The sequence below is a fragment of the Chenopodium album genome, chromosome 13 (genome assembly GCF_948465745.1).
Source record: "Chenopodium album chromosome 13, dcCheAlbu1.1, whole genome shotgun sequence".
Taxonomy (NCBI): domain Eukaryota; kingdom Viridiplantae; phylum Streptophyta; class Magnoliopsida; order Caryophyllales; family Amaranthaceae; genus Chenopodium; species Chenopodium album.
In genome coordinates, this window is record NC_137846.1 from 6,174,607 (window position 1) to 6,202,137 (window position 27,531).

The following is a 27,531-nucleotide window of genomic DNA, read 5'->3' on the forward strand; positions in this document are numbered from 1 at the left end:
CTGTGATTTTAGGTGTTCAAATAGGCTATGTAAAACTATAAAAGGGTAATATTGGTTAAATTTGAATATGTATACAATTAGGAATGGATTTATTCAATACTTTAAAAGGACATCCCAATATTTCAATGTATAATTTTTAGCTAATTTTTTTTGGGTCATTTAAAGTGTTTTGAATGAGTTTGATACGCCAACCCTAGCTATAGTTTGCGGAATTGTCAAATGTGTTTATAGAATTATAGTTAGCTAATCAGTGTGTACAATTTCAAAGTTATTGTTTCACCAAATTCTAAAAATGTTGGCTTATATGAGTTATATCACGTCACCTAAACAACACAATTTGTCTTAGCTTCCTTATGTACTCAACTCATCAGAGTTGCATAGAAACGAAAACGAGAAAACGGGAAAAACGGAAAATTTCAAATTATGGGAAACGGGAATTCGGAAAATAAAACTATGTACAATTTCAAAGTTATTGTTTTACAAAATTCCTTATGTACTAAACTATATATGTAAAATCACTTTTTTTTTTTTTTTTTTTGAAAGATATGTAACATCACTTTAAAAAGGCGTTATATTATGGGCTTATTTTCTTAATGAATAGAGAGAAACAAAGGATGAAAACCATTAGGAGATTAAGTAGTGATGGAAAAGATCGGAAAACTTTATGGAGGAATGTTTTTTCTAGTTAAAAACCCATATCTCCAAGGGATTATTTTTATTCAAGTATCGGAAAAGTTTTTGAGTTTCGGAAATGAAAACGTTGACCCCAAACAAACTTTCCATACATTGAACTCAATATGCACGTTTTTTTTTTAAAGAGTCATAAATTCATAATTAAGACAGGTGATGAGAATTAATACAAGAGAGAAAAGGCTTAACCAACTAAGTTATCAATCAATCAATCAATCAATCAATCAAAGCCTTAATCCCAAAAGTGGGGTCGGCTAACATGAACCAAATATGATTATTCCGTGTAGTCATCAACATAAATCTTTCTCCTCCATCCCTTACGATCCAAAACTTCATCCTCACGTAAATCCATGCACTTCATATCCTTCCTCACTCCTTCCAACCAAGTCATTTTTGGTCTCCCTCTTCCTCGTTTAATCCCTCCATGATCCCACTCTTCCACTCTTCGCACCGGTGCACCCACGGGTCTCCGTCTTACATGTCCAAACCAACGCAGACGATTTTCCCTTAATTTATCTGCAATGTCTGCCACACCTACTTTCTTGCGAATAACCTCATTTCTGATTCTATCTCTTAAAGTGTTTCCACACATCCACCTTAACATGCGCATTTCCGTAACCTCCATCTTTTTAATATGCTCTTTCTTAGAAGCCCAACATTCTGTACCATAGAGCAACATTGGTCTTATGGCAGTCCTGTAGAATTTTCCCTTCAACTGTAGGGGAATGCTGCGGTCGCATAACACTCCCGTGGCCGCTCTCCATTTAAGCCACCCTGACTTAATTCTGTGGGTTACGTCTTGATCAATGTCACCATTCTTCTGGATGATCGACCCAAGATACTTAAAACATTCACTCATGGTCAAATCCTTTCCATCCAAACTCACCACTTCATTGCTTGTCCCCCTCTGAGTGCCAAAACGACATACCAAATATTCAGTCTTACTCCGACTTAGCTTAAACCCTCTAGATTCCAACCTTTGCCTCCATTGCTCCAACTTAACATTAACCCCGTCCTTAGTCTCATCCACCAAAACGATATCATCCGCGAACAACATACACCATGGAACCTCATCTTGAAATGGTCTAGTTAATTCATCTAGAACCGTTGCAAAAAGAAAAGGGCTTAGTGCAGACCCTTGATGCAATCCGATTGTAATAGGGAAATCTTTTGTCAACCCTCCGCATGTCCTCACATTTGTTGACACATCCCGATACATATCCTTAACTAGGTCTACATACCTTCGTGGGATACCTTTCTTCAACATTGCCCACCAAAGTATCTCTCTTGGCACCTTGTCATATGCCTTCTCTAAATCAATAAAGACCATATGAAGATCTTTCTTCTTTACCCTATAAAACTCCATCATTTGTCTTATCAAATGGATTGCCTCCATAGTAGATCTCCCAGACATAAAACCAAATTGGTTATCTGAAATGCTTGTGTATGCCCTCAACCTTTGTTCAATCACCCTTTCCCACAGCTTCATAGTGTGGCTCATAAGCTTAATTCCTCGGTAGTTAGAACAATCTTGAGCGTCTCCTTTGTTTTTATAAACCGGGACCAAGGTGCTCTTCCTCCAATCTTGTGGGATCCTTGTAGCCGTCCATATCTTGTTGAAAAGGTTTGTTAACCAATCAATACCAATCTTACCCAAACACCTCCACACCTCTATCGGTACCCCATCAGGGCCAACCGCCTTCTTAGGTTTCAACTTCCTCAGTGCAATCTCCACCTCTACTCTCCTAATCCTTCGCACATACTCCATGTTGATTTCTTCATCACTCACAGAGGTATCTCCTATCACAACTCCATTACTTCCATTAAATAATTCATCGAAGTACCCCTTCCACCTGTCCTTGATGTCCTCCTCTTGCACTAGGACCATTTGGTTCTTATCTTTGACACACTTCACCATGCCAATATCCTTCCTTGCCTCTTGTCTTCTCTTTGCCATCTTATAAATGATCCTTTCTCCCTCCTTGGAATCAAGTTTTTCATAAACCTCCTGATATGCCTTTTCTTTCGCTTGACGAACAGCTGCCTTTGCCTTACTCTTAGCCTCCTTATACGCTGCAAAGGTTTCATCACTCCTACATTTTCCTAAGGCTTGATAGCATTCCCTTTTTTGCTTAATTACTGCTTTCACCTCTTCATTCCACCACGAAGTATCTCTCTGTATCGAAGTTCTTCCCCTTACTTCCCCTAAGACCTCTTTGGCCACTCTTAGGAAACAGTTCTTCATTCGTAACCAAGTCATGTCCGGATCCACCTCTCCATCCCAATCCGCTTCTTCAATTACCTTTTCTGTAAAAACCTTAGCCTTTGCATCCCTTAGGGTCCACCATCTTATCCTCGGTTCTTCTTGCCTAACTTTTTTCTTCGCCTTCTCTTTCAGACGAATAGTCATTACCAATAGCCGGTGTTGGGTGACCACACTTTCCCCTGGGATAACCTTACAGTTTAGGCAACTTTGTCTATCTATGCTCCTTGTGAGCAGGAAGTCTATTTGAGTTGCATTTGCTCCACTCCGAAAAGTTATCAAGTGTGAATCCCTCTTCTTAAACCAAGTATTAGCCAAAATTAAATCATATGATTGGGCAAAATCCATAATAGCTTCACCACCGGCGTCCCTCTGCCCATACCCAAAGCCTCCATGGACACTCCCATAGCCCTCTCGGCTCGCCCCAACGTGCCCATTTAGATCCCCTCCAATATATAACTTCTCTGAGTGGTGGACACCCTGTACCACCTCGTCTAGATCCTCCCAAAATTGTCGTTTCTCTTCCGCATCTAAACCCACTTGGGGAGCATAAGCACTGATAACATTCACAATCTCCTTGCCACATAGCAACTTCAGCCTTATCAACCTATCGTTCTTCCGATAGGCCTCGATCACCTCTTTTGCCAACCTCTCATCGAGAACCACACCAACTCCGTTCCTAGCTCCACCATTCCTTGTCCTGTGGCTCGTTTCTTGCCCAACATACCATACCTTATACCCCAAAACCAAGCCTCGAACTCCTTCTCCTGTCCATCTTGTCTCTTGGAGGCACATGATGTTCACGCGTCGTCTCTTCATTACTTCTACCACTTCTGCTGATTTTCCCGTAAGAGACCCCACATTCCAAGAACCAATCCGCAAACTAAATTCCTTTCTCCCACGCTCCCTCCTGGTCCCAACTCCAGGCCCTTGCTCATTTGACACCACACTCGGGCAATGTGGCGCGTCGCTTCTGGGCGACGACCTAGCAACCCTTGCATACTTATCACTGCACCCGGGTCTGGGAAGTGCAGCGCGTCGCTCAGTAGGGAACGCCCCAATGGCACGCCCTTGCTCATTTGACACCACACTCGGGCAATGTGGCGCGTCGCTTCTGGGCGACGACCTAGCAACCCTTGCATACTTATCACTACACCCGGGTCTAGGAAGTGCAGCGCGTCGCTGAGTAGGGAACGCCCCCACGAAAATATCTGTTTGGCTCATGTCATTGGATGTGACGAAGTTTTATACTGGCTGTCACTGGCCTACCGTAACCCTCCTCCTTTATCCAGGCTTGGGACTGGCAGCGGGGAACCAACTAAGTTATCCTCACTCTCAATATGCATAAAATTTAAATGATGATTAAATAAAATTAATTCTCAATAAAGAGTTGATATCTTGATGAGTTTGTATATAGAGTATTGCGAGTTACAACATAATCCGTTGTACGTTTGACCAACATGTGATCAAATACTCTATAATATCTTACTAGAACTGACTCAATATTTAAAATTTTAACTTTCGATATAATTTATAAAATGCATAATTAAAGATAAATACTTACTGTTTATGATCAATCAATAAGTACACAAGAAATCGAAAAAATAAAAAAAACCAGAACGATGTATCCACGTTCCACGAGCCACGACATATAGAAAAAGGGAATATTAAACGTTTAGTTATTTGTATACGTGTATGTGTACTTTAATTAACGAAGAAAGATATACATAATCTTTCCAATTTAAATAAATATTTAGTTTATCTTGCACCATTTTTTTAAGACACTCCTACAAATTTATTTTGTTTAGTTCTTAAAGCAAATTCTTATAAGAGTGAGGGATATTTCAAGTGGTTAGAGTCTCCTTCTCGATTTCAGGAGATCTTGGGATCGATTCTCACCCCCACCTTTGTGGCCCTCTAAACACTAAAAAAAAAAAATAATAAATAAAAAAAATAAAATAAAAAACTTCTGTAATGATCTTTATATATCGATTTGCACTTGATAATGTTTGGAGGGATCTTGGAACGTAATAATCTTGCAGATCTGATCTTATTGTTAGTGGAATAATCAATAATGTTAAGGCACTACACATATGCCAATACTTGGCAATGTATCTATAAATATATATATTCACTCTTTTCTTGTTCGTCTCATATAGAATACATACTCCGCTTAAGTAGACCAAAAAACATATACTCACGTGATAGGTGTCTTCTTAGATTCATCTCAATGTACTATTTTAAAATATTAACTTTATACTTGCGTTATTTAGGATAATGTTGATCAAAACATAAGCTAGTAAATTCTCCATCGGTTGTTGAGTTAGTTATATATGAAGTGTTATGATTTATTTCGCAATTTACATACTACTCAAACAACTTATTTCATCAATATACACATTTTATTTAAGGATAAAGTTATATGTATCCTTTAGGGCTTCAAACAAGTATGGAGTATCAATATCTTTCTTTATTTGATACTCTGTATTATTATAAAACTGTATGATAAAATCACACGCAAATCAGTGTAATTAATGAATATATTTCATTAATACTCTCCTCTTTTAACATCTTATACATAGCTCTAAACACTATATATAACATTTTTCTTTAATTAATTTATCCCAATTTTGTTTTGCAAGGTCCACTACTGGCTGAGGTATCAACTAGCTAGCAATACGAGATTTTAATTTTACACAATCAACACTAATTAATTCGGGTGTAATTTTATAGTCTTAATTTTTTGTATTTGTTAATTAGTGTTGTATGTACGTATACGTATCTTTAATTTAGAATTTTATTTTTATTTTTGTTAGTTTTTATTTTGTGAAGGATATCTCTAACTTAGCTTGAAGCTAGTGGCCTACGTTTTGTTTGAAAGAAAGGCCAATGGCCTACCTAAAGCAACTCAGCAATTATTCGTTAAACAATAATCATCATTTGTAGCAAGATAGTAATAATAATAGTTTCTCCATTTTAACATACAATCGTATGTATAATGTATGTATTCATTATATTTCAAATAAGAGTATTTATTGTCACGTCATTTGAAGTATAACTAAAGCTCTTCGAAATCTCAATTAATTAAAAATTCAATGCGGGGTTATGTCACAACAGTTTATTATTTGTGTGCATATAGATTTCAACCGTATACTATAAACAAATAAAATAATGAAATATTGCATAATTATTTCATGAAAATAGTAGTTTTAAAGTGACTATAGTTGTTGTCAAAAAAAAAAAAAATAAGTGACTGTAGTCGTAATAAAGTGTACTACGTATGTATTATTTTAAACAGTATAGAAGACTAAATACGGAGAATCACACAATTGAGTACTACTCCGTATAAAAGATACGTGTAAAAGAGAAGTTATTACTACATAGTTTGAATTGATATAAGTATAGCACTAATCGTCAAAAGATTGGTTTAATTAAGTAACTAGATTCTTAGATGATGCAATTATTATTAAGACATATTGCTACTTTACATTAGAGTCCAAAAAATGACCCCTAGTTTTTGGAGACATATTTGATATTTCCATTGAAAAATAGAAATATTATACGTACTCCCCTTTCAAAAAACAAAAAATGTAGTATATAATAAAACATCATTTTGTCAACATAAATGAAATTAAAGTTGGTTTAATGATAACAATCTCATGTGAAGCTGAAGGTTGCGTCCCAATCTATCTTTTTATGCGTACTATAGACTGTCCCTCCACCATATCAATCTTTTTCTTTCCATTATTTCCAAAGTTTCTCCATAAATAATGCTTTTATTTTTATATTTTTTCACAGTTAATATGCAAATTGTATAGCAAATCTCCATTTAATCTTAGATCCTGTTCACTTTACCTTAAATTAATAATATTCAAAAAAAAAAAAATTCATTTAGTAAAAATAAGTCCTATTCAGCAAAAATAATTTCAGTTTAATAAAATAAAGTAACTTTAAATAAGAAATAATATAAAAGAAATTCAATAAAAATAAATTCAGTTTAACAAAAATAAGTTAAAGTGAATGGGACCTTATACGGAGTATTTTTTACCGTTGCAGATTATTTCAGGTAGAGAAAAAGAGTTAATCAGGCGGTTAATCAAGTATATCAAGTTCAAATTCAGATAAATCTAGATAAGTGCAATTAAATTTGATTATCTTTTGAATCTTTACATAAATAAAACACGAGTGAATAAAAACACTCCTTATTAAAACCAACATATAATTAAAACTTGGGTAAATTTATACATTGACTTACACCTCGAAGGAAAGTGACAGCCAAAATGGTGAGGGCAGTTTCTTGAAACAAACACAAAACAATAAGGCACATGAACTCATGTTCGTGAGATATCATCCACAAATAAGACATAGGCTGCCAGCTTAGTTCCTACAAACTATAATATTACATTCTTTATTTTTAAATTTTATGGTACGGCCAAAACTTCAGGTCTTATATTTAGATCAGATTAATTAACATAATCTACATACTTGGAAAAAGTATACGAGTATATAATTTAATCAAACTAGATAATGTCATTTTACGTCAAAAAAATAAAGAATCTAATGCCATTTGCATTCAAGTTAGGTTACAACTAAATCACCTGTAACGTGTGAGGCTAAGATCGAGTGAGCAATTTTTTATTTTATTTCGACTTTATTATACTCAACTAGTGAGTAGCCCGGGCGTTGTCCCGGATTACTACTTTTATAGTTGTGCAACTATTAATTTTTTAAGAGCATCTAATAGTGTGTATGTAATATGTGTCTTCAATACTTTATAATACAATATTATTTATTGTGCAAGGTTAAAACATAATTGACAATTAGTCTAGATGGTTGAACAATAACCTTTCTTTTAAGAGGTCACGTGTTCAAACTTTCTCATCCATATATTTTTTTCAATATAGTTGAGATAACATAGAGTATTGTTGTTTGTGTGGATGACGTGGCATATTAAGGTGTTGAGTGGATGATGTGGCATACTAAGAAATTGAGTAAGTGACGTGGCGAAATAAGGGAGTCTACGTGGCGCATAGACGTTTTTAGTAACGTCTTTTAAATATTAGTATAGATATAGATATTTAGGTTGTGTTTTATTCACCTTATGTTTACTCATTTAATTAATAAAGGCCGGCCGGCCGGATGCTCAAGTTTAATTTATAACTGATGTAATTTCTAATAGAATAAGAGTTAATGAATTTATATAAGATAAGGTAATGAATTTCGGCAATATCTAGGATCACCAGCTAATAAGTTCAATAATTATTATTTTTTTAGGGCGGTAAGTTTAGTCTACTCTATGTTAATCAGGTAATTATAAAAAAATAATCAGAAAATTCAACCTTCGAAAATGAAACACATGAAGATGAAGGTGGTGATGAACACATGGATAACGATTTGCAAGGGGCTCTCCTGTCTCCACGGCATGCACCCCTTCCCTTTTTCCAAAAGCCTAAACCTTTTTTCACATTATTCAAACACTCCACCTACACGAGTAAGATGAAACATTTTGATATTTATAAAGTATACAATGTTTTTAGTGATTATTTCATTAAATAAAACACATTTATGATTTGTAAAACCTATTTCAATTTGTACTTTTCGAATATCAAATATTCAAATTTTTACTGATAACTTTATCTTTGGACCAAATTAAATTATTTCTTCATTTTTTTTCTTCTAAATGTGACATTTTAATTTACAAGTTTACCAACGTATAATCTTATTCAAATTTACTTAAAATTGTCTAAAATTATTTTTCCTAAACTAAGTGAAAAATACGGTGAACATGAACCAGAAAATTAAAACAATTAACCACCCTAGTTACTACTCCCTCCATCCCTAAATTACATTCCTACTTCTCTCTATTATGTGAAGAATAAAGGCTAGAAGGCATGTTTAGTTCAGCTTAATTTCAGTTCAGTTCAGTTCAGCTCCAATCAGTTCAGTTCAGTTCAGCTACTAATTTCCTTCTTTCATAAAATATTCATTTCACCTCACTTTAATAATGGAGAACAGACTTGAAGTAGGAATATAATTTAGGGATGAAAAGAGTACTACGAGTATGTATATTGCAAAATAATTTTTCCTCACTATTCTGCTTCGATAGTATATATGCTAAACTTTGCCACAAATAGCAACATTTGGGACCAAACCTTGTTCCAAGACTTCCAACCAAAGCTTTTACGTACTTTACTACATACCTTTTGTAAATATTCTACTTTATTTATTTATTTTCTTTAATTTTTATTGTCATTAATCAATTTTCAATTTCTCTTGATCTTTAAAATTAAATTTTCAATTTTCCCTTCAATCTTGTCATATTATTTTTATTATCAATAATAATGCAACTTTCATTATATTATAATGCGACCGCTCAGTTTGTTTTTAGTCATTGAAAATTTAAGCTCTAATTAATAAGATTAGCTCATTCCTACAATTTTTGTTTAATAAATAAGTTTAGACCATCTTTATCTCAAATACGTATATTCTTAGCTTTGCCCTACGTGAAATTGCTTTCTTTGTACGCATATTAAGTTTTTTTTTTCTTTTTTTTTCATATATATATATATATATATATATATATATATATATATATATATATATATATATATATATATATATATATATATATATATATATATATATATATATATATATATATCCATGGTTTTAAATTTCTAGCTAGTTTTAAATATATTTTTGACTTGCCCCATCTTGGATATGAACGATCAATTTACTTAAAGAAATAAAGAATAAACTAGTATCAACGTATTAAACTTATACATTCAAAAGTCCAAATATCATACAAGAAATTAATATATGTACATATTTATAATATACTTCGTTTAAAATAATAATAAAAAAAAAATCACAATTAAGCTAATAAGGTAGAAGAACAACAATAAAGTATAGACGCCCACCGACCAATATGTTGCATGATAATGAGGATATGTTTTATTAGGAAGAAAATTTAAATATGTGGAACTATTGTAAAAAATAGAGAAAATTAGTAATTATTGTTCAAAAGATCCTATTCTACCACTTACTAATATTACATTGATTTTAAATTCAATGTCAAAACAATATTCATTATAAAGGATTTAGATTATGATTGAACAATTCAAAAACGATTATTATCATTGAATATTTGGAGTTAAACATTATTTGAGGACTTGAAGTCATTGCCGAGTGTCAATTTGGATGTTTGGATTGGGTCTGATGAGCTTAAATTAGGTTAGATCAATTTTTTAAAGTTGATACTACGTATGCAATTTAAGAAAATCTAAAAATTAAGAATAATGGGACAAATCAGTGTAAAATAAAAGTAAGAGGAAAATTAAAATGTAAGTTTGCCAGTGTAAGAAAAAGATGAATGTATTATGATAGAATAATGTGTGAAAATGTATTATTATTATTATTATTATTACATATGGAAAAGATAATAAAGTAAAAGGGATAAGCAACAAATAGATTAAAACAAAGTAATGAGTAAAATAAAAAAGAACATACTAAAATGTTTTTTTTTTTTTTCTTTTTTTTTTATAAAAAAAAATTAATGGTATACTAAATCTAGGTTACATTTAAGCAATTTTTTTTTGGGAAATCTCAATTATCTAGTATATTTTCTTTCCTTTCTCTCTATCTCTCTCTAACCCCACATGCACATTTACGCCCTTTTCACTTCACTTTACAAAAATAATATTTCGTAAAAATAATTTTAATTCAGTAAAATAATTTCAGCTCAACTAAATAAGTTCAATTCAGTAAAAATAATTTCAGTTCAGTAAAAATCAGTAACTTAAAAGAAGAAATATAACATAAAATTATTAAAAATAATTTCATTTCAATAAAATTAATTCCAGTTCAGTAAAATTAATTTAAGTTGCAAAAATAATATAAGTTTAGTAAAAATAATTTCAGATCAGCAAAAATAAGGTGAAGTGAATGAGACCTTATACTTCTCAATCATGAGTTTTAATAAATCTCTAAATTCCCTAATTCCCGTAAAAAATAGGAAATAAGTATGTACTTAAGGGACGAAAGGAGTACATATTTATTTTACCCTTTATCCTAATTGGGTGATGAGTTTATAGGATAACATTTTCATGTCCCATCTAATAAACATCCTCCAATTATTAATAAATTTCGTTAAAAAAAAAAGTTATAAAAAAAAAATAAAAAAAAATAAAAAGCATGCTTATTAAGCCTCCCCATAATCACAACTGATTCCAACAAATTCACAAGCATCATGTTCTTCTAAACCTTGAATTACATGTTCTCTCAAATTTTATTACGGAGTACTCCACATTCTTCATTTGTTCTGAACAAACAAACAAGATTGTCTTCAGCTATTTAGGATTTACTCTTCCCGAAATTTTCTCTCTCCATTCTCTAAATGCCAGCTTGTCTTCTATTTCCACATCTCTATTTTGTGTTGCCAATTTTTATTCTAAATCATCAATGATTTGCTTGTGAATTTTTCTTTTGAATTTCCTATATTTTCTTCTTTTGCTGTCATAATTGCTGGATTGGATTTGTTTTTCATTGGGGTTGCTTCAATATCACTCAACTTTTCTGGGTGTTCTGAATTCTGCTGATTCATCAGAGGTATGTTTAAATTTTCAGTTTTTTTTCCCCTTCAAAATTCAATCTTTTTGCCTTTTCTATTAATGGGTTTTTGGTTAATTCAGAAAATCATTTCTGGGTTTTTTTTTTCTGATGAAGTTTCTATCTTCATTCTCCCTCCAAAACTCAAATCTTAATTAATTTGCTAATTTGTATTTATATTCTTGTTTATGGGTAATTTCATGTATTATTAGAATGTTTGGATTTATGTTAATAGTTTACTTGAAAAAATATAAAGCAAGTAGAAGTTGACTTGTGATCGTCATCTAAGATTTTGTTGATGTTGGTATGATTTGATTTGGTGTTGTTCTTAAATTAATATGGTTGTTGATGATAAAAAGCTCATGTACTTTAAGCAAGTTGCATATGATTACCTTACCTGCTAGAACTTTTTAGAGCATTCTGTAAGCTCTTTAAAGTAATATAAATAAAAATTGATTAGTTTTTAAGTAATTTTGTTGCCTTAAATTTGGAGCCCATGTCTCAATTTTATGTATATAGTCTTTTTTATAGATAGTAATGAACTTGCCATCATGATCAACTATAATCTAATCAGTTTTATGGTATGTTTAATTCATTTAGAATGTATGATTACTTTCAATTTGAATTACCTATGCTGATTATGCATTGGTTTCTGGCTGTGTTTGACCATGAATGTGTTGCATGTTGAACAAGTTACATTTATTTTGCATTGGTCATTCTGTTTTCTTGTTTGTTAATTGAGCCTTGTAATCTGATGTATTTTCTCAGGAGGACTCTCAAATATAGGAACCCGGTTGTGGTAGGAAAGTGATCCTATACATACTATAGCTACTTGGGTATGGAGCCAGATAATAATGATGTGAACCACAATGATGAAGAGAATGATGTGGAAAACCTTGGAGAATCGGATGCTCGGGAGGAAGAGAAATGGTCATCCTTGTCGGAGAGGAACATGTCGATGAGGATGCCACTTCTGAGAAAAAGGACAAATACTACCTCTCAGATTGCTGTTATCGGTGCCAATGCCTGTCCCATTGAGAGTCTTGACTATGAGTAAGTAGATTTCTTTTATTACATACTATAGTTACTACGGTATATACATTTAAGACACATAGTAATAACGCGCAGACAACCTTTACAATACCTAACAAGTCAAATCATTCTGTGGCTAGTGAAATGTATTGCTTGTTTTATTGCTTCTCCCCTCTCTATTTCCTTGGTATTACATGGCTAGTCATTCTTGTCGATCATGATGGAATGATGAGCAGAATTTTTGAGGTTTATGGATGACAACTACCGGACTGTGAATTCTTTAATCCTATGTTACTTGGACATGGATACAAGGATCTGGTAATTCATCGGATTGTTGGTTTACTATACAGTCAAGCGTTCAGATTAGCACTTGCTTTTGATTGCTGCTTTATAGTTTCCTTATTTTTCATTTTTATTTGGCATTTCAGGATGATTGAAAATGAATTGTTTAAGCAAGATTGGAGAGGAAGAAAAAAGGTCCAAATATTTCAGTATGTGTTCCTAAAGTGGGGATTGGCTCTCCTCATTGGTCTTACTACTGGACTTATTGGCTTCTTCAACAACATTGCAGTTGAAAATATATCTGGTTTCAAATTGTTGCTCACTAACAAACTCATGCTTCAGGGAAGGTAGGTTTCTTTAATACATGTCTAATATTGAATAACAATGTTCCAGTTTGTTTAATACCTCATCTTTCTAGTGCTAAAATTGTTACCATTATTAAGAATGCTACATCAATTAGAGATTGAAAATTTCCCTCTGTTTCTTATAAATTGTTTATTGTTTTATGCATTATGGTTCTAGTACAGTTACTTCAAGGCTTTTCTTGCATTTGCTGGATTGAATATAACGTTTGCTGCTGCTGCCGGATCACTTTGTGCCTTTTTGGCTCCTGCTGCTGCGGGATCTGGTATCCCTGAGGTCAAAGCCTATCTTAACGGTGTTGATGCTCCTTCAATCTTGGCTCCTATTACACTCTTTGTAAAGGTAAATGACTTCCTCAACATCCTGAGGGTTTTTATTTGGGGTTGGGGGGGGGGGGGGGGGGGGGGAGTTTGAGTGACTGAAGATATCTCATCCTTTTCATGATAGTCTGATGAATAGTGATCAAGAATTGCTTATTATGCCAACATGCCTTCCTCCAAAGAAGGGATCTTCATTCTGTATTACTTCTTATTTATGTGGTTATATACAACGTGTATATCTCTGAGTATTATCATAATGATAGAATTCTTAATCTTCATCCATACCTGCGAAGAAAGAACGGTTAAATTATTTTTTCTGTAAGGCAATGATTATTCTGTCTCTTTAATGAGGCTAACTAAGGATTATTAAGCATATGCTCTTAAATTTAGCCAACTTGATTATGATTAGGAATCATTGCTAGAAGATTTCTTTAGTCAGGAGTTTTCTTTCATTTGATTATGCATGAACTAATTGCTACATTCCTGAATTTGAAGTGTTTTTTCCCATCTGTATAATTTAAATAAGTCTCTAGCTTTCAGTTCTTATGCCTTTACTAAGAAGTTTTTTCTTTGCTAATCAGTGTTGTGAATATTTAAAATACTAATAGTTAAAGTGAGTGAGTTTGGCATGAAGAGAATACTAGTTATAACTGTTGATTCACACAATGTTTCATGGTCAGATCTTTGGTTCTGTTCTTGGTGTTTCTGCTGGGTTTGTGGTTGGTAAGGAAGGCCCTATGGTTCATACTGGGGCTTGCATTGCTAATCTACTTGGTCAGGGTGGCTCTCGCAAGTATGGTTTGACCTGGAATTGGCTCAGATATTTCAAGAATGATAGAGACCGGCGAGATTTGATCACCTGTGGTGCTGCAGCTGGAGTGGCTGCTGCTTTTCGTGCTCCTGTTGGTGGTGTGCTTTTTGCCCTTGAAGAAGCAGCCTCCTGGTATGCTTACTCTTGGTTACCAGCAAAGTGATTTTTGTTCAATTTGAATCAGGAATTTGATGTATCATATAAGGTTTCATGCATGATAGCTTAGCATAGAACAATGTATATAGAATGACTTAAAGTAGATAACTATAAGCAATGAAATGTTATGAAGTATGTCTTTAAGAATCTATCAATGGTCTTTTGGTCTATTATTCCAGAATTTCACAAAATTGGCTGTTTTATATATATTCTATTTACCCATTCATTTCAACATATTTCAGGTGGCGGAGTGCTCTTCTTTGGAGGACATTTTTTACCACAGCTGTAGTTGCCATAGTTTTGAGAAGCTTTATCCAATATTGTTGGAATGGGAAATGTGGTCTGTTTGGTCAGGGTGGGCTAATCATGTATGATGTTAGTAAAGAGGTATCAAGTTATGGTAGTTATGATATCCTGGCTGTGATATTTCTTGGAGTCATCGGAGGTGTTATGGGCAGCTTTTATAATTATCTTGTTGACAAGGTCCTCCGCACTTACAGCGTCATTAATGAGTAAGTTATTCTAATTTTCTGTCTATGAATAGGCTTTATTTTAGGATTTAACCATTGTGGTATGTTTTAAAAAGTGTTATGTTTAAATGTATTAGTAGGCCTTTATTCTATAGAACTGGAAATCTGAAAATTCCATTTTGATATTCATGGGGTTCTAAACTTCTAATGATTCTTAAACATGAAGCTCGAGTAATAGATATGGCAAAACTCATATGATCATTTTAGTCTGTTGAGATTTTGAAGGCACAATTATTACATGCACTAACGTTGACAATGCATCTGTCTCACTGTCTGTAGTCAACTATGTAGTTTTTATATGTTAGGAAGCTTCTACCACCCCCCCCCCCCCCCTCTCTTTTCCTTTTTAGAAATCTTAACCCCTGTGTCTGATGCCTTGCAGAAAAGGTCCGTCCTTCAGAGTTTTGCTTGTTATAATTATATCTGTCCTGACAACATGCTGTGCCTTCGGCCTTCCATGGCTCGTAAGTTGCACTCCATGTCCGACAGATTCAACAAACGAGTGCCCAACTATCGGTGAAATTGGGCATTACAAAAGCTTTCAATGTCCTTCTGGATCCTACAATGATCTTGCTTCCCTCTTCCTCACCACAAGTGATGATGCTATACGCAATCTTTTCAGCAACACCATTATAAGAGAATTTCAGATGTCTTCACTCTTCATATTCTTTGTTACAATTTATTTCCTTGGGATCATCACTTATGGGATTGCAGTACCCGCAGGACTATTCATTCCTGTAATTTTAGCCGGAAGTGTTTATGGCCGTATTGTAGGTAGAGTCTTTCACTCTGTGTCAGTGCTTGATACGGGTCTATTCTCTCTACTGGGAGCTGCCTCATTTCTTGGGGGAACAATGAGAATGACAGTCTCTTTATGTGTGATACTGCTTGAGCTTACCAATAATCTATTACTGCTTCCCCTTGTGATGATAGTTCTGCTCATATCAAAATCAGTGGCTGATTGCTTCAACCGTGGTGTATATGACCAAATAGTGAAACTTAAAGGGTTGCCATATTTGGAAGCTCATGCAGAGCCTTATATGAAGCATTTGGTGGCCGGCGATGCTGTTTCTGGTCCATTAGTCACCTTTTCAGGTCTAGAGAAGGTGGAAACTATTGTACATGCTTTGCAAAGTACAGGGCATAATGGTTTTCCTGTTATTGGTGAACCACCTTTTTCAGACTCACCCGAGCTGTGTGGATTGGTTCTGAGGTCACATCTGCTTGTTTTGCTGAAGGCAAAGTATTTTTCCAAAGAGAGGAGGCTTTCGGGTAGAGATATCTTGAAGAAGTTCTCTCCCTCTGACTTTGCTAAGCCTGGGACCGGGAAAGGGCTCAAGTTGGAGGATATATCTTTAACAGAGGAAGAGATGGAAATGTGGATTGATCTTCATCCAATAACTAATGCATCTCCATATACTGTGCTTGAGACTATGTCGTTGGCCAAAGCTATGATTCTCTTCAGGCAACTTGGACTGAGACATATGTGCGTTGTACCAAAGAGTCAAGGGGTAAGTTATTACTCGTATAATTTTATTTTATTATTTTTTTTTTAATGAGTTATTGAGTTCCGAATCCCCCCCCCCCCCCTTTCCTTCTCTTCTCTTAACTAGTATAACTACTATTTTGAGCTTCATTGCTTGTTAAGAGTATCTGTATGCTGTGCAATCTAACTGTGTATTAAGAGTATGTCGCTGATATTTTGACCTTTTTTGGAAATCAATTGTTGTTGGTGCACTTGGCTTGTGTGACTAGCTCGCATTGTTAGCAGTTTGTACAAGCTGCTTGAGTCAGCTTTTAGTATTGTCCTGACTTGTTAAACTTGTATTGTTATCCTACATTCCATAAATTACTAGTATAAAAAACCAAATTAAGTATGTATCTGATGACTCCTTTTCTTAATTAATGCAGAGACCCCCAATTGTTGGAATTTTAACGCGACATGACTTCATGTCTGAGCATATACTCGGACTCTACCCCCATATGAGGCAGCACAAGTAAAATTATCCATGGAGAGCTCAATGTCCGGTGGATATTCTGGTTTCTCATTTATACAGCTATTCTTTTTTCCCATTTCCCCCCCTATTTGCTGAAGCATGTGAAGTCGCGACTTTTGAAGTTGGTTTGGAATTTGGAGACATATCAAGTGTCCACCTGGAATTTAGAAGAAGGAATGCATTTTCATGCAAGGATGACGGTTGATTGGCGTCTCGCACTCCTATATCATGTGAATATTCATCATATTTCTGGTACTACAACTTAGGAGTGTTAACATTTCATCAGAAAATAGTCTCCTATCATCATGCTTATGGCATTATATTAGTTGGGATATTTTTTACATAAGACTGGAATGTTAATAATGAAGTTTTGTTTTCAATTTTCTGAGGGGTAGGGATGATTCATCCATATTCACAGAATCTATACCTGAAAATTTTATTTTTATATAATTTTTATATTACTTTTATGTAAATTTCAAGACAAAATTGTCTGAAATAGTTAATTACTGGTATCTTAATGTCAGTACCTTGTTATATACAGAGTAGATTGTATTCGTGTTATGTTTATGGTATGTATGGCTTTCGAAGTTCAAATTATCATCGGTGATTCTCCGGTCTAGTCTCTTTTGTTAGTTATGTGTTCTTGATGCTTGTCATTTGCCCTTGTTCTGGCAAAGAATACGGAAGACATTTGTTACAAGATCAGAGATTGCATGGTCAAATTTCTGTTAATACAATCGATTCATTAGCCCAACCTTCTCTAAGCAAATCCTACTGTTTTGTACTGTAATGTTCTTAAATCCTTATGCAACATGAATCAGTCTACCTTATTGCCTTCAATCGTTTTCTTGCACCTTGATTCAATGGTTTCATGTACATTCATCACTTCTCTTTATTGGTCCTATTTCTTCACTAGCCTCTTTTGTACCTTGTACAATATACAATACCTAAGAATCGTCCTTGTTGAAACTTGAATGTAGGAAATTTATCTATATACTGCTGCAGTGCTGCTAAACTGCTAAGCGCGTTAATCAGTATGGGTCAGTATTCACCTTTCTGGCCCGAAACTAGAACTTTCAGTAAGCTTAAAAGGTAAGAAGTATAAAAGATGATTGGAGTTGAGGAGAAAAAAAATGTTGATGTGACGAACATAAATATAACTTTCAAAACACGAAACATCTTTTCTAAAACCTCCTAGAAAAGAAAGTGAAAAAGTTATATTAAAGACGGAGGAAATAGTTCTAAACCAAACTTCCTCACCCTCGAGCTCAGCCCCTGTTACCTGTATTTTGAAAAACTATATGCATGCTCATTTATGATCATTTGCTTTTACATTATGTGGCAGCCAGCAGAATACTTCCAGAAAAGGCAGAAATCTGAATTGAAGAATGAACTAGAAACTCAAATTATCAAAAGAATATGGAATATACAAATTAGCTTTTACATTATGTGGGGGAACACAAATAAATAAGCCTAACTAACTAACAAACAAAACAGAATTTTCAGGTATAAAAAATTTAAAATACTAGTATGCCATGTCACTGAATCCAAGTAGCTGACATGAATGAAGGTGTTTATTGGAACACTGCAATAATTTAGGAGGCTGTTGTAAGATAGAGGACCCTTTAACTGAGACGGAACTTAGGTCGGACCATAATTGCTCCTGGCCTTGCTTCATCAAATCGATACCTGCAATGTCAAGTTGCCATTTTATTACAAGATACAAAAATTAGCATTGGGGTTGATATGCAACGAGACACGCAGACTCACCCATTGTCAGCAAGGAAGGTCCTCACGGCGGTTGGAAGTGCAGCCCCACCCCGGCTATGATTTCCTATGCCTGCCAATGGAGAGGCCAACTTTAATAATAATGCAAAAGCAAAATTAATTTGAATTTGCAAGCAGTGGGATCCATACTATTTAGAGAGGCAATTGGCAGCTATACCTGTTATGATTTCCAACCATATTGGCTTCAGCCTATTTAATGCACGATTGTCTGGCTTTTCCAAATTATTGCAGCCATCAGGATATGAAGCACACCATTCTTCCGTTTTGGTCCTGAATCTGCTTGGAAGTTCTGAGGACCTTGAACCCTCAGACAGCATTTGGGTCTCAATCATATGCAGGCGTTCCTTCACTGCTTGGACTGCTTCTGACGCATGAAGACCATGCAAGTCCAGCCTCCAGATTCCATTATTCTCATTTCGTATGCTCAAAATATCACAGGCAGCCTTTGCGTTTAGACTTTGTGCAGCTTCCCATTCCCCCCGTGCTTTTAGAGAGAACTGTTGGGCAGAGATGTGATCACCTCTTAAAAACGAGTTAGTTGCTGCCTTGGAATGACGTGCAGCAGCCCTGTTGAGAGAAAAATGATTTACATTACATATAAGTAGAAGTATGATTGCTTATAACTAATATGCAAACACTAAGCTACATATAGATTTCCCTAATTGATACGGAAACAAGAATGACAGGTTATTAGATTGCAAATAAATGGTTTAAATCAAACCTAAATAAAAGCCTTAACTTCCCTACCCCAATTGGTTAGTACAAGATGAAGCTCTACTACAGAGCAATCTAGATTTACTTGATTCGATTCGCGGTAATGCATGCTATGACTCGCATAGTTATACAACTACACCCAACAACAGCAGATATTACTCTTAGACAGAAAATAAAACAACATTCCCCAGCCATTCTAATGTTGATCACGGGAGATGATTTTTTAAAAACTGAAGCCTATGACATCCAAATAATCAGAATTCAGAAAAAACTGCTTTAGAAAAGGACATGTTCAAAGCTACCTCAATTTTGAAGCTATTTTTTTTTTTTTTTTTTTTTAATTTTATTATTATTATTATTATTAGTACACCTTATGTGACTTACCCTTTTAACAAGATTCAAATCAGAAAGCAGATACACATACTTTGCATACAAAATTAACTGAGCATTATTAACATGAATAGCAGGTATAGAAACCCAAACCTCATCATCTTTATTGCATCTTTACGGCTGCTTAAGTACACATCATCCTCTTCCCACTCAGGCTCAACAGGCACAGATGTCAACTGACCCAGCATTGCATTGAATTCCATACAATCATCAAATAGCTTTCCAGCAGAAAGAGTAATATCATTCGTCACATTTTCGATGTTATTACCAACACATGGCTTCAGAACAGACCACGTCGTGGCAGATTCAGACATATGTTTCAAGGAAGCATCTCTTTCTGCAGGTATCAATTTTCCATTGGTCACTGGTTCCATATTACTAAAGCTAGAATTTTTCATTACAACATTCTCATGTTCCGGTGAACTCTGGTCATAAACCATGGCTTTCAAAAAGGATGACGCTTTGTCAAAGTCACCACCTGCAGCAGCAATTACATCCTCAATCAAACTATCATCAGCCCAGTCGAATAGCTCTTTAAGCTGTCTAGAGACCAAATCGTTTTTGTTGTTCAGAGAAATCTGACTGATCTGAGGCCCTACAGAGCTATTAATTCCAGAAGACTTGCCATTCAAGTCTTCTTTTAAAGGAGCTGGAAAATCTAGTGAAGGCAGTATAACTGATGAGAATGATTTCACTTGGCGTTGCTTGTTTCTTGAAAATGTTTTTTCAGGTTGAACTGTACCGGAAAGTGAAGGAAACGCCTCATTACTAGGCCGATCATCAGGATTGTCTTTCTTCCTTTGCTGCTGGTCAAAAGCAGCCCAACCAGAAGTCTTCCCACGTCTCCGAGACATCTTTGAATCACCTTTGCTCGCAATCATATGACTCAAACTCTCAAACCAAGTAGCAAGATCCAGGAACTGTTTTTCCCTCCACAAACAGGAATATGCTCTTGAAATTAATGCGCACCTCTGATAAGTGTTGGCTTTCTGCAACAATAAAACCTGATATTCGACACACGGCACACAAAAACAGACTTAAAAACCTCGCATTATGTTGTATAGACAGACATACAAATTCGACAGGTGCACTACCAAAATCATGGCATATGATCATTATTTCTGGCAGGAAATCCAGTCATTCCCAATTGTCTATTTCCAACTTCAATGGAGTTTTTCAGTTGACATAAACCCATTGTTACAAATTTGATTCATGAATTCATATCCGGTATTAGACAAACAAAACAAGAACACTGAAACCGCTAACTCAATCAGTTTATTAACATGAAACCGCTAAACAACTAAGATAATTTAATAAGCTGTTTAATTTGGTCGATTTTGACAACTTAATTAACTGGAGAAATATACAGCACTAAAAAGACAAAAAAAAATTGATACAAATAAACTAATCACACATATAATCAAGCTTAAAAGATCAACATGAATCAACAAATTTTCTATAACTTTGATTAAATAAACAATAATTAAACTGATACAAGATTAATATTTAAAAAATTAGCTCAAATTTGACCAATCAAACAATGATTAATCTCAGAATTAAACACCCCATCACCAATTTCCAATCAAACAAATTTAAAAAACTCATAAACAAAAACCCCAAGAATTTAAAACAAATTAAATTGAAAATTTCTAATAAAAATTAACAAAATTAAACATTGTGGATGGAAAATTACCTAAAAGGGCGTCAAATAATCACCGGAAAATACTATTTCGGAGAACTAAACTGGAGGTAACGAAACCAAGGGGTAAATCTGGAAGAAAGAGAATTGTTGAAATCAGAAGCGTTGAAGATGGAAGGATCGGACGGCTGGGAAGCAATGGAAGAAGTTGAAGAACATCTGAAGCTGTAAAAATCCATAAAAATCAAACCTTGAAATTGTTTGTTGAAGATGAAGATGAAGAGGAAGATGAAGGAAGAAACCCAGAAAGAGGAAAGGAAGGTTTTTGAAGAGGTGAATTAGATTTTTTTTTTTTTTTTTTTTTTTTTTTTTTGAATAGAGGCGAATTAGATTTGATTCGTTGGGTTATTTTCAAACACAAACTTTAATTTTTTTTTTATATTTATTTTAAAAAAATTGCAAATTAGTCCCAACTCCCAAGTCCCCTAGCTATATCCGGTCTTCTTTAGAGCATGAGCATTGGTGAGGTTACTCACCATTATCCACCTCACTTTCAACTATCTTTTTTATTTATTTTTTTCCCAAATCATCTTCCACCTCACCTTCCACTAGGGATGGCAGTGGATCTGGACCCGGCCCGGATCCGTGGATCCAGATCCGTTTTTCACGGATCTGGGTCTTCTAATTTTGGACCCGACGGATCCGGGTCGGATCCGGGTCCTGCTGAAAAAAACGGATCTGGACCAGACCCGGATCCAGATCCGTTTACCCGTTTTTTTTTAAAAAAAATAAAAATTGTTTGTTTCATTATTAAATATGTTGACAATGTTAGTATTGATAAAGCCCTTTCAAGATATGAATTTTGGATGCCTCGTATCAAATTCACTAGCTATTACTAAAATCGTACCTTTATCGTTATTTATAATTTATATTTCAAAATATAAATGTATAAGTTGGTACCTTTGTGTTTTTAGATTTGTTGTATAACTAAAATTTAGGTTGAACTTAATAACCCCCGACGGAAGTTTTAAATGCATTTTTTTTACCCAAATATTAATTTTTTGCAAAAAATTAGGCAAAATATATATTGGACCCGTTTTGGACCCAGATCCGGACCCGGATCCGTTGGCCCGTCGGATCTGGATCCGGGTCTTCATTTTCCAGACCCGACGGATCCGGGTCGGATCTGGATCCTAGATACAAAAACGGATCTGGATCCGGGTCCATCCAGACCCGGTCCAGATCCGACCCATTGCCATCCCTACCTTCCACTATCATAAGCTACTAGTGTGAGTCACCTTATTTATTTATCTACAATGGTGAGGTTACTCACCATTCTCTCTCCTAACTACCCCATCATTTTCTCTTTCTCACTCTTGTTTTATTTTATATTTTTTAAAACATGTATTAATCTCTATTATTTATTTGTAATTTTTGAACTTACATAATTAATTAAAAAAAAGTTAGACATTCTTTAGTGCAATATTAATAGTCATTATAAATAGTACAATATTAATAATCACTTATGTATGTAAATTGAAACAATTTTTTTTTCTAATTTTTGAAATAAAAAGTACAAAAATAATACAATATATAAATAACATAGTTTATTTAGCAAAGACATCCATTAAAATTTAAAATACAATATTCATTAACAGCGACTTTTGTCATCTCTTCATTCGTTGCCGAAACGTCCCCATATATGTTCAACCAAGTCATTCTTTAGTGCAATATGGGTCTCCCTATCACGAACATTATTTCTATTTTCCATATAACCATTTAGATTGAGTCTATCCAATCGTCCACTTCTCACAGTAAATGGTTGGTTGTTGTTACTAGTTGATGATTCAGCTACATTTTGGGGTTGGTCATTGATAAATTCAGTTGCATCATAATGCAAATATCCATCTCGCTCATCTTCAACAATCATATTGTGCATGATAATACAAGCCATTACAATTTTCCATAAAATTTCGGTCGACCATGCTAGACTTGGTTGACGTATTATTGCAAATCGAGCTTGTAACACTCCAAAGGCACGTTCAACGTCCTTTCGATAACTCTCTTGCTTCTTGGTAAATAATTTGTGCTTACCAGTTTGTGGATGTTTGATTGCTGGGATAAATGTTGCTCATTTCGGATAGATACCGTCTGTAAGATAGTAACCCATATTGTATGTATTTCCGTTGACATTGAAGGTAACCTCTGGAGCTTTTCCCTCACATATATCAGAGAACACCGGTGACCGTTGGAGGACATTTATATCATTACAAGAACCCGGGGTTCCAAAAAAAGCGTGCCATATCCACAAGTCTTGCGAAGCAACAGCCTCCAAGATCACCGTTGCTGATTTACTTCTACCTTGATACATTCCTTTCCATGCACGCGGACAATTTTTCCACTCCCAATGCATGCAATCAATGCTGCCCATCATACCAGGAAATCCACGAGCATAACTTTCACGGAGGAGCCGTTCATTATCCATAATATTTGCCCTCCTCAAGTACTCTGGTCCAAATTGAGCTACAACCCCTTCAACAAAGTGAGCCAGACCTTCTCTTGCAGTACTTGATGCGATTTTAAGATACTCGTCAACTGCATCGGCAGATGTACCGTATGCTAACATTCGAATTGCTGCAGTGCATTTTTGGAGGGGGGATGCACCTAGTCTTCCGGTGGCATCCGACCTTTGTTGAAAGTAAACATCACTTTCGCTTAGTTGATTAACAATGCGTGTGAACACATTCTTACGCATGCGAAACCGTCGACGAAACATATTAGCAGGGTACAATGGTTGGGGACTAAAGTAATCGTTATATAACTGAATATCAGCATATTCTCGATCTCTTGGTACATACCACCTTTGGTACGTAGGTTCAAGAGTGAATGGGACCTGATAAGTTGATGTTACAAAGGGAACAACGGCTGTATTGATCGCTTGCTTCCTCGATCAATTCATCTTCTTTTTGCCTTTGGGTAATTGATTCATGCCACTCTACATAGTCGTTCACCATGTAATCAAATAACCCTGAACTAGATGAACTAGAAGAATTTGAATCAGAGTTCATTTTGTAATTTTTTTTGTAAAGAGGAAGAGAGAATTTTGTTTTTTTTTGTTTTTTTTTTTTTTTTGTAGAAATAATACTTATATTTATGTATTGAAATATGAAGTGTATCCCCTTATTTATAACTTCTAAAATAATTCAAAAAAAATGACTATTTCTGATAAGGTTTGTAGATATATGAGATATGATTTTCGATAAGGTTTACAGATTTTCTACATTGGTAATTCGTTGAATGGATAAACAACTCAAAAAGATTACATTTCTGATAAGGTTTGTAGATTTCTTTTGTATGACAATTCAATGTATGGGTACACAAAACAGTAAAAGATGAGATTCTCTGATATTATTGCTTACAGATTTCTTGTCAACATGTGACATTTCAATGTAGCATTGCATGTCGGTCATATTTTACAACATTTCTCATTATTGAGCTAATTTGATATTATTATTATTTACAAGATATAATTTATTGGGTAATAAACAAAGAGCAATTATATTTATTAAAACTTCAACTTCAATGCATTAAGAAAAAACAACAAAATATTACAAAGGAAATTGTTAAAGCAACATAAGTAACATACATTACATCAATTAAAACTAGAATAATACACATGTAGTTTGACTACCTTAATTGATATTTAAACTAGCCTAGAAGATGTGCAAATTCTTGCTTTAATTTTAGATATATTTCTTTTTCTTCTTCAGATAGAATTGGTTTTGCAAGAAGGACACTAAATAGCTTGAACCTTTTTTCTTCTTGTTTCTTCCGAGCTTTGATGGCATCTCGCTCCTTCTGATACTCTAGCATACGTTCTGCTACATCAATTCGCCTTTCATCAACATCTTTGTGTTGACCTTTCATTACATTCATCTCTGATAGGGCTTGAGTAAACGACTCTAAATTTTTAATTTCAGAATTACCCCCAATTTGAATTCCAGAATTGAAAACAGATTCACCTTTTCTTTTAGATGCTTTCACCCCGTCAGGACGACGGCGACGAGTATGAGTTTTTGGACCTTCATCAGTTGGAGTATCTGGCTCTGATCTTTTCGAATTGCCACCATCACTAGAAGGTAAATCCAGGTCTATTGGCTTCCATTTGTCTAACTCTCTCAACATCTCCCAACAACCAATTAAACCAAAGCGTGAACCATTACATGTTCCTCTATATATTTCATGAGCTTCGGTCATTTCATCATGAGTGTTGGTACCACTCATATATCTTTTTTTTGCTTCACTATAGCAACCAACCCATATACTCACATCTTTATTTATTCTTGCCCATCGACTTTTAATAGATCTTAAAGTTCTAGGGCGCATGGTGAATGGATTTTCTTCTCTAGCTTGATCATAAAGGGAGTTTATGTTCCTCCACATTACCGCCAAACTTTGATCAGTTGCCGTCTCTGGATCTTCAACTGCACACTCTACCCAAGCCGAAACGAGGGCATCATCTTCTTTTGCACCCCATTTTTCTGCCCTTACATTAGTGTTGCTCCCGTGGGGACCTTGAACAACATCATCATCACCAACACCATCAGCATCATCATTGGCTTGTTGTTGAACCCTAGGATCATCGGGTGGGGTTAAGTTACTGCTTCTTTCTCCCTCGGGAGTTGCTGGACTGTTTTGAATTATTTGGTTCACACCATAATGTTGCGACATTGGGAACATAAAACCAGAAGGATAATTTTGGGGAATTTGTTGCAAATTTTGGTTTAAAAATTGGTTTGAGAATTGTTGGGTGTAATTTTGGTTTGGAAATTGATTTGGGAATTGTTGTACAAATTGTTGGTTTGGATGCGTTGGTTGGTTAGGAATGTTATAAAATAACATCCTTTGAGCATTTGGATTATAAGGGTTATTTGGATCAAAATGAAAATTACTTTGAAAATTTGGAGAATTGGAAGATTGGTTATTTGGATTATTTTGAGAGGAACTACTTCCGTAATTAGGATTATTAAGATCCATAATCACAAATTATTTTTATAATGAAAAAAAGAAGAGTGAAATTTTAAGGGTGAGAAACTATATCAATATTAGGCTCTATTTATAGATAAAATTATAATTATACCGTTGGTGAAATTATTTTTTGGAAATATGTTTAAATGAAGTGAGAAACTACCGTTGGAGCATTATAGCAATACTAACTGTTAAAAATTAATATAGCCGTTGCATTCTACAGCAAACATCAAACACAAATAGCAAACATCAAACACAACTTGCAATATTCATGACAAGTGTCATGTGATAATTGGACCTAAAAAAAAAATCAGATTCTTTGGTTTAGAAAGTCAGCAACTCACGCTCATACTCAGTGCCGCTTCAGACGTTGCTACCTCATACTGTGAGTAAGTAATGAGTGAGATATTTCAATGGTAAGCTAACTCAAAAAAAGTGAGAGATAGTTCTGAGGAGGGTACTGACTCACCGTTGTACATGCTCTTAAATATACGTAGTATAAAAGGTCCTCAGACTCCTAACTATGGAGTATTGATTTAATTAGGGTGATCCTTTTCAAAAGATCTCTAACATATTTTTAACTAGTTTGACTTTTCAATAGTACCACGTCTCTATGTTTACATTAGGTAGTATGAAAACCTAGGCACAGAGTACATCGTTGGCTATATATGGTGTGATGGTTGCAGCGGTGGAGTAAGAGGGGGAGAGGAGAGATTATATATTTTAAACGGATCACTAATGTTCAACACGTGGCAATTTAACCGGTTTAATATTATGGACCTAATTATTAAGCAAACAATGTTCTTGTTCATCATGATTCATAGCTTTTATGTTCCACCCAATATATGTTGGTCCCAAATTCGAACCATTATACAAGGGCGCATATGTAGGAACGCAATTTGGAAAGGAAAATAAAAAAAG

At 34.6% G+C, this 27,531-nt stretch overlaps 3 protein-coding genes across 4 annotated transcripts; 1 reads left to right on the plus strand and 2 right to left on the minus strand.

Annotated features, from left to right (window-relative positions):
* Nucleotides 1-11,098: 11,098 nt before the first annotated feature.
* On the plus strand, nt 11,099-17,648 carry LOC145574403 (chloride channel protein CLC-c-like). 2 transcript variants are annotated; one of them, XM_081632184.1, is made up of 8 exons: nt 11,099-11,560; nt 12,329-12,613; nt 13,021-13,221; nt 13,402-13,579; nt 14,238-14,500; nt 14,767-15,036; nt 15,437-16,565; nt 16,966-17,648. In XM_081632184.1, exons 2-8 carry the CDS (start codon nt 12,399-12,401, stop codon nt 17,053-17,055), a joined length of 2,346 nt encoding a protein of 781 aa, XP_081488310.1. In that variant the 5' UTR covers nt 11,099-11,560; nt 12,329-12,398; the 3' UTR covers nt 17,056-17,648. The 2 variants fall into 2 exon arrangements, with proteins under 2 accessions (XP_081488310.1, XP_081488311.1); XM_081632185.1 differs by lacking the exon at nt 11,099-11,560 and adding an exon at nt 12,020-12,141.
* A 784-nt stretch (nt 17,649-18,432) lies between these two features.
* LOC145576116 (uncharacterized) lies at nt 18,433-21,942 on the minus strand. The gene is made up of 5 exons (XM_081633907.1): nt 21,637-21,942; nt 20,037-20,947; nt 18,997-19,406; nt 18,822-18,891; nt 18,433-18,740 (listed from the first exon to the last, which is right to left on the minus strand). Exons 2-5 carry the CDS (start codon nt 20,822-20,824, stop codon nt 18,677-18,679), a joined length of 1,332 nt encoding a protein of 443 aa, XP_081490033.1. The 5' UTR covers nt 20,825-20,947; nt 21,637-21,942; the 3' UTR covers nt 18,433-18,676.
* A 1,315-nt stretch (nt 21,943-23,257) lies between these two features.
* LOC145575097 (uncharacterized) lies at nt 23,258-25,052 on the minus strand. Its single transcript, XM_081633019.1, has 3 exons — nt 25,002-25,052; nt 23,731-24,475; nt 23,258-23,499 (listed from the first exon to the last, which is right to left on the minus strand). Exons 1-3 carry the CDS (start codon nt 25,050-25,052, stop codon nt 23,258-23,260), a joined length of 1,038 nt encoding a protein of 345 aa, XP_081489145.1.
* Nucleotides 25,053-27,531: the final 2,479 nt, after the last annotated feature.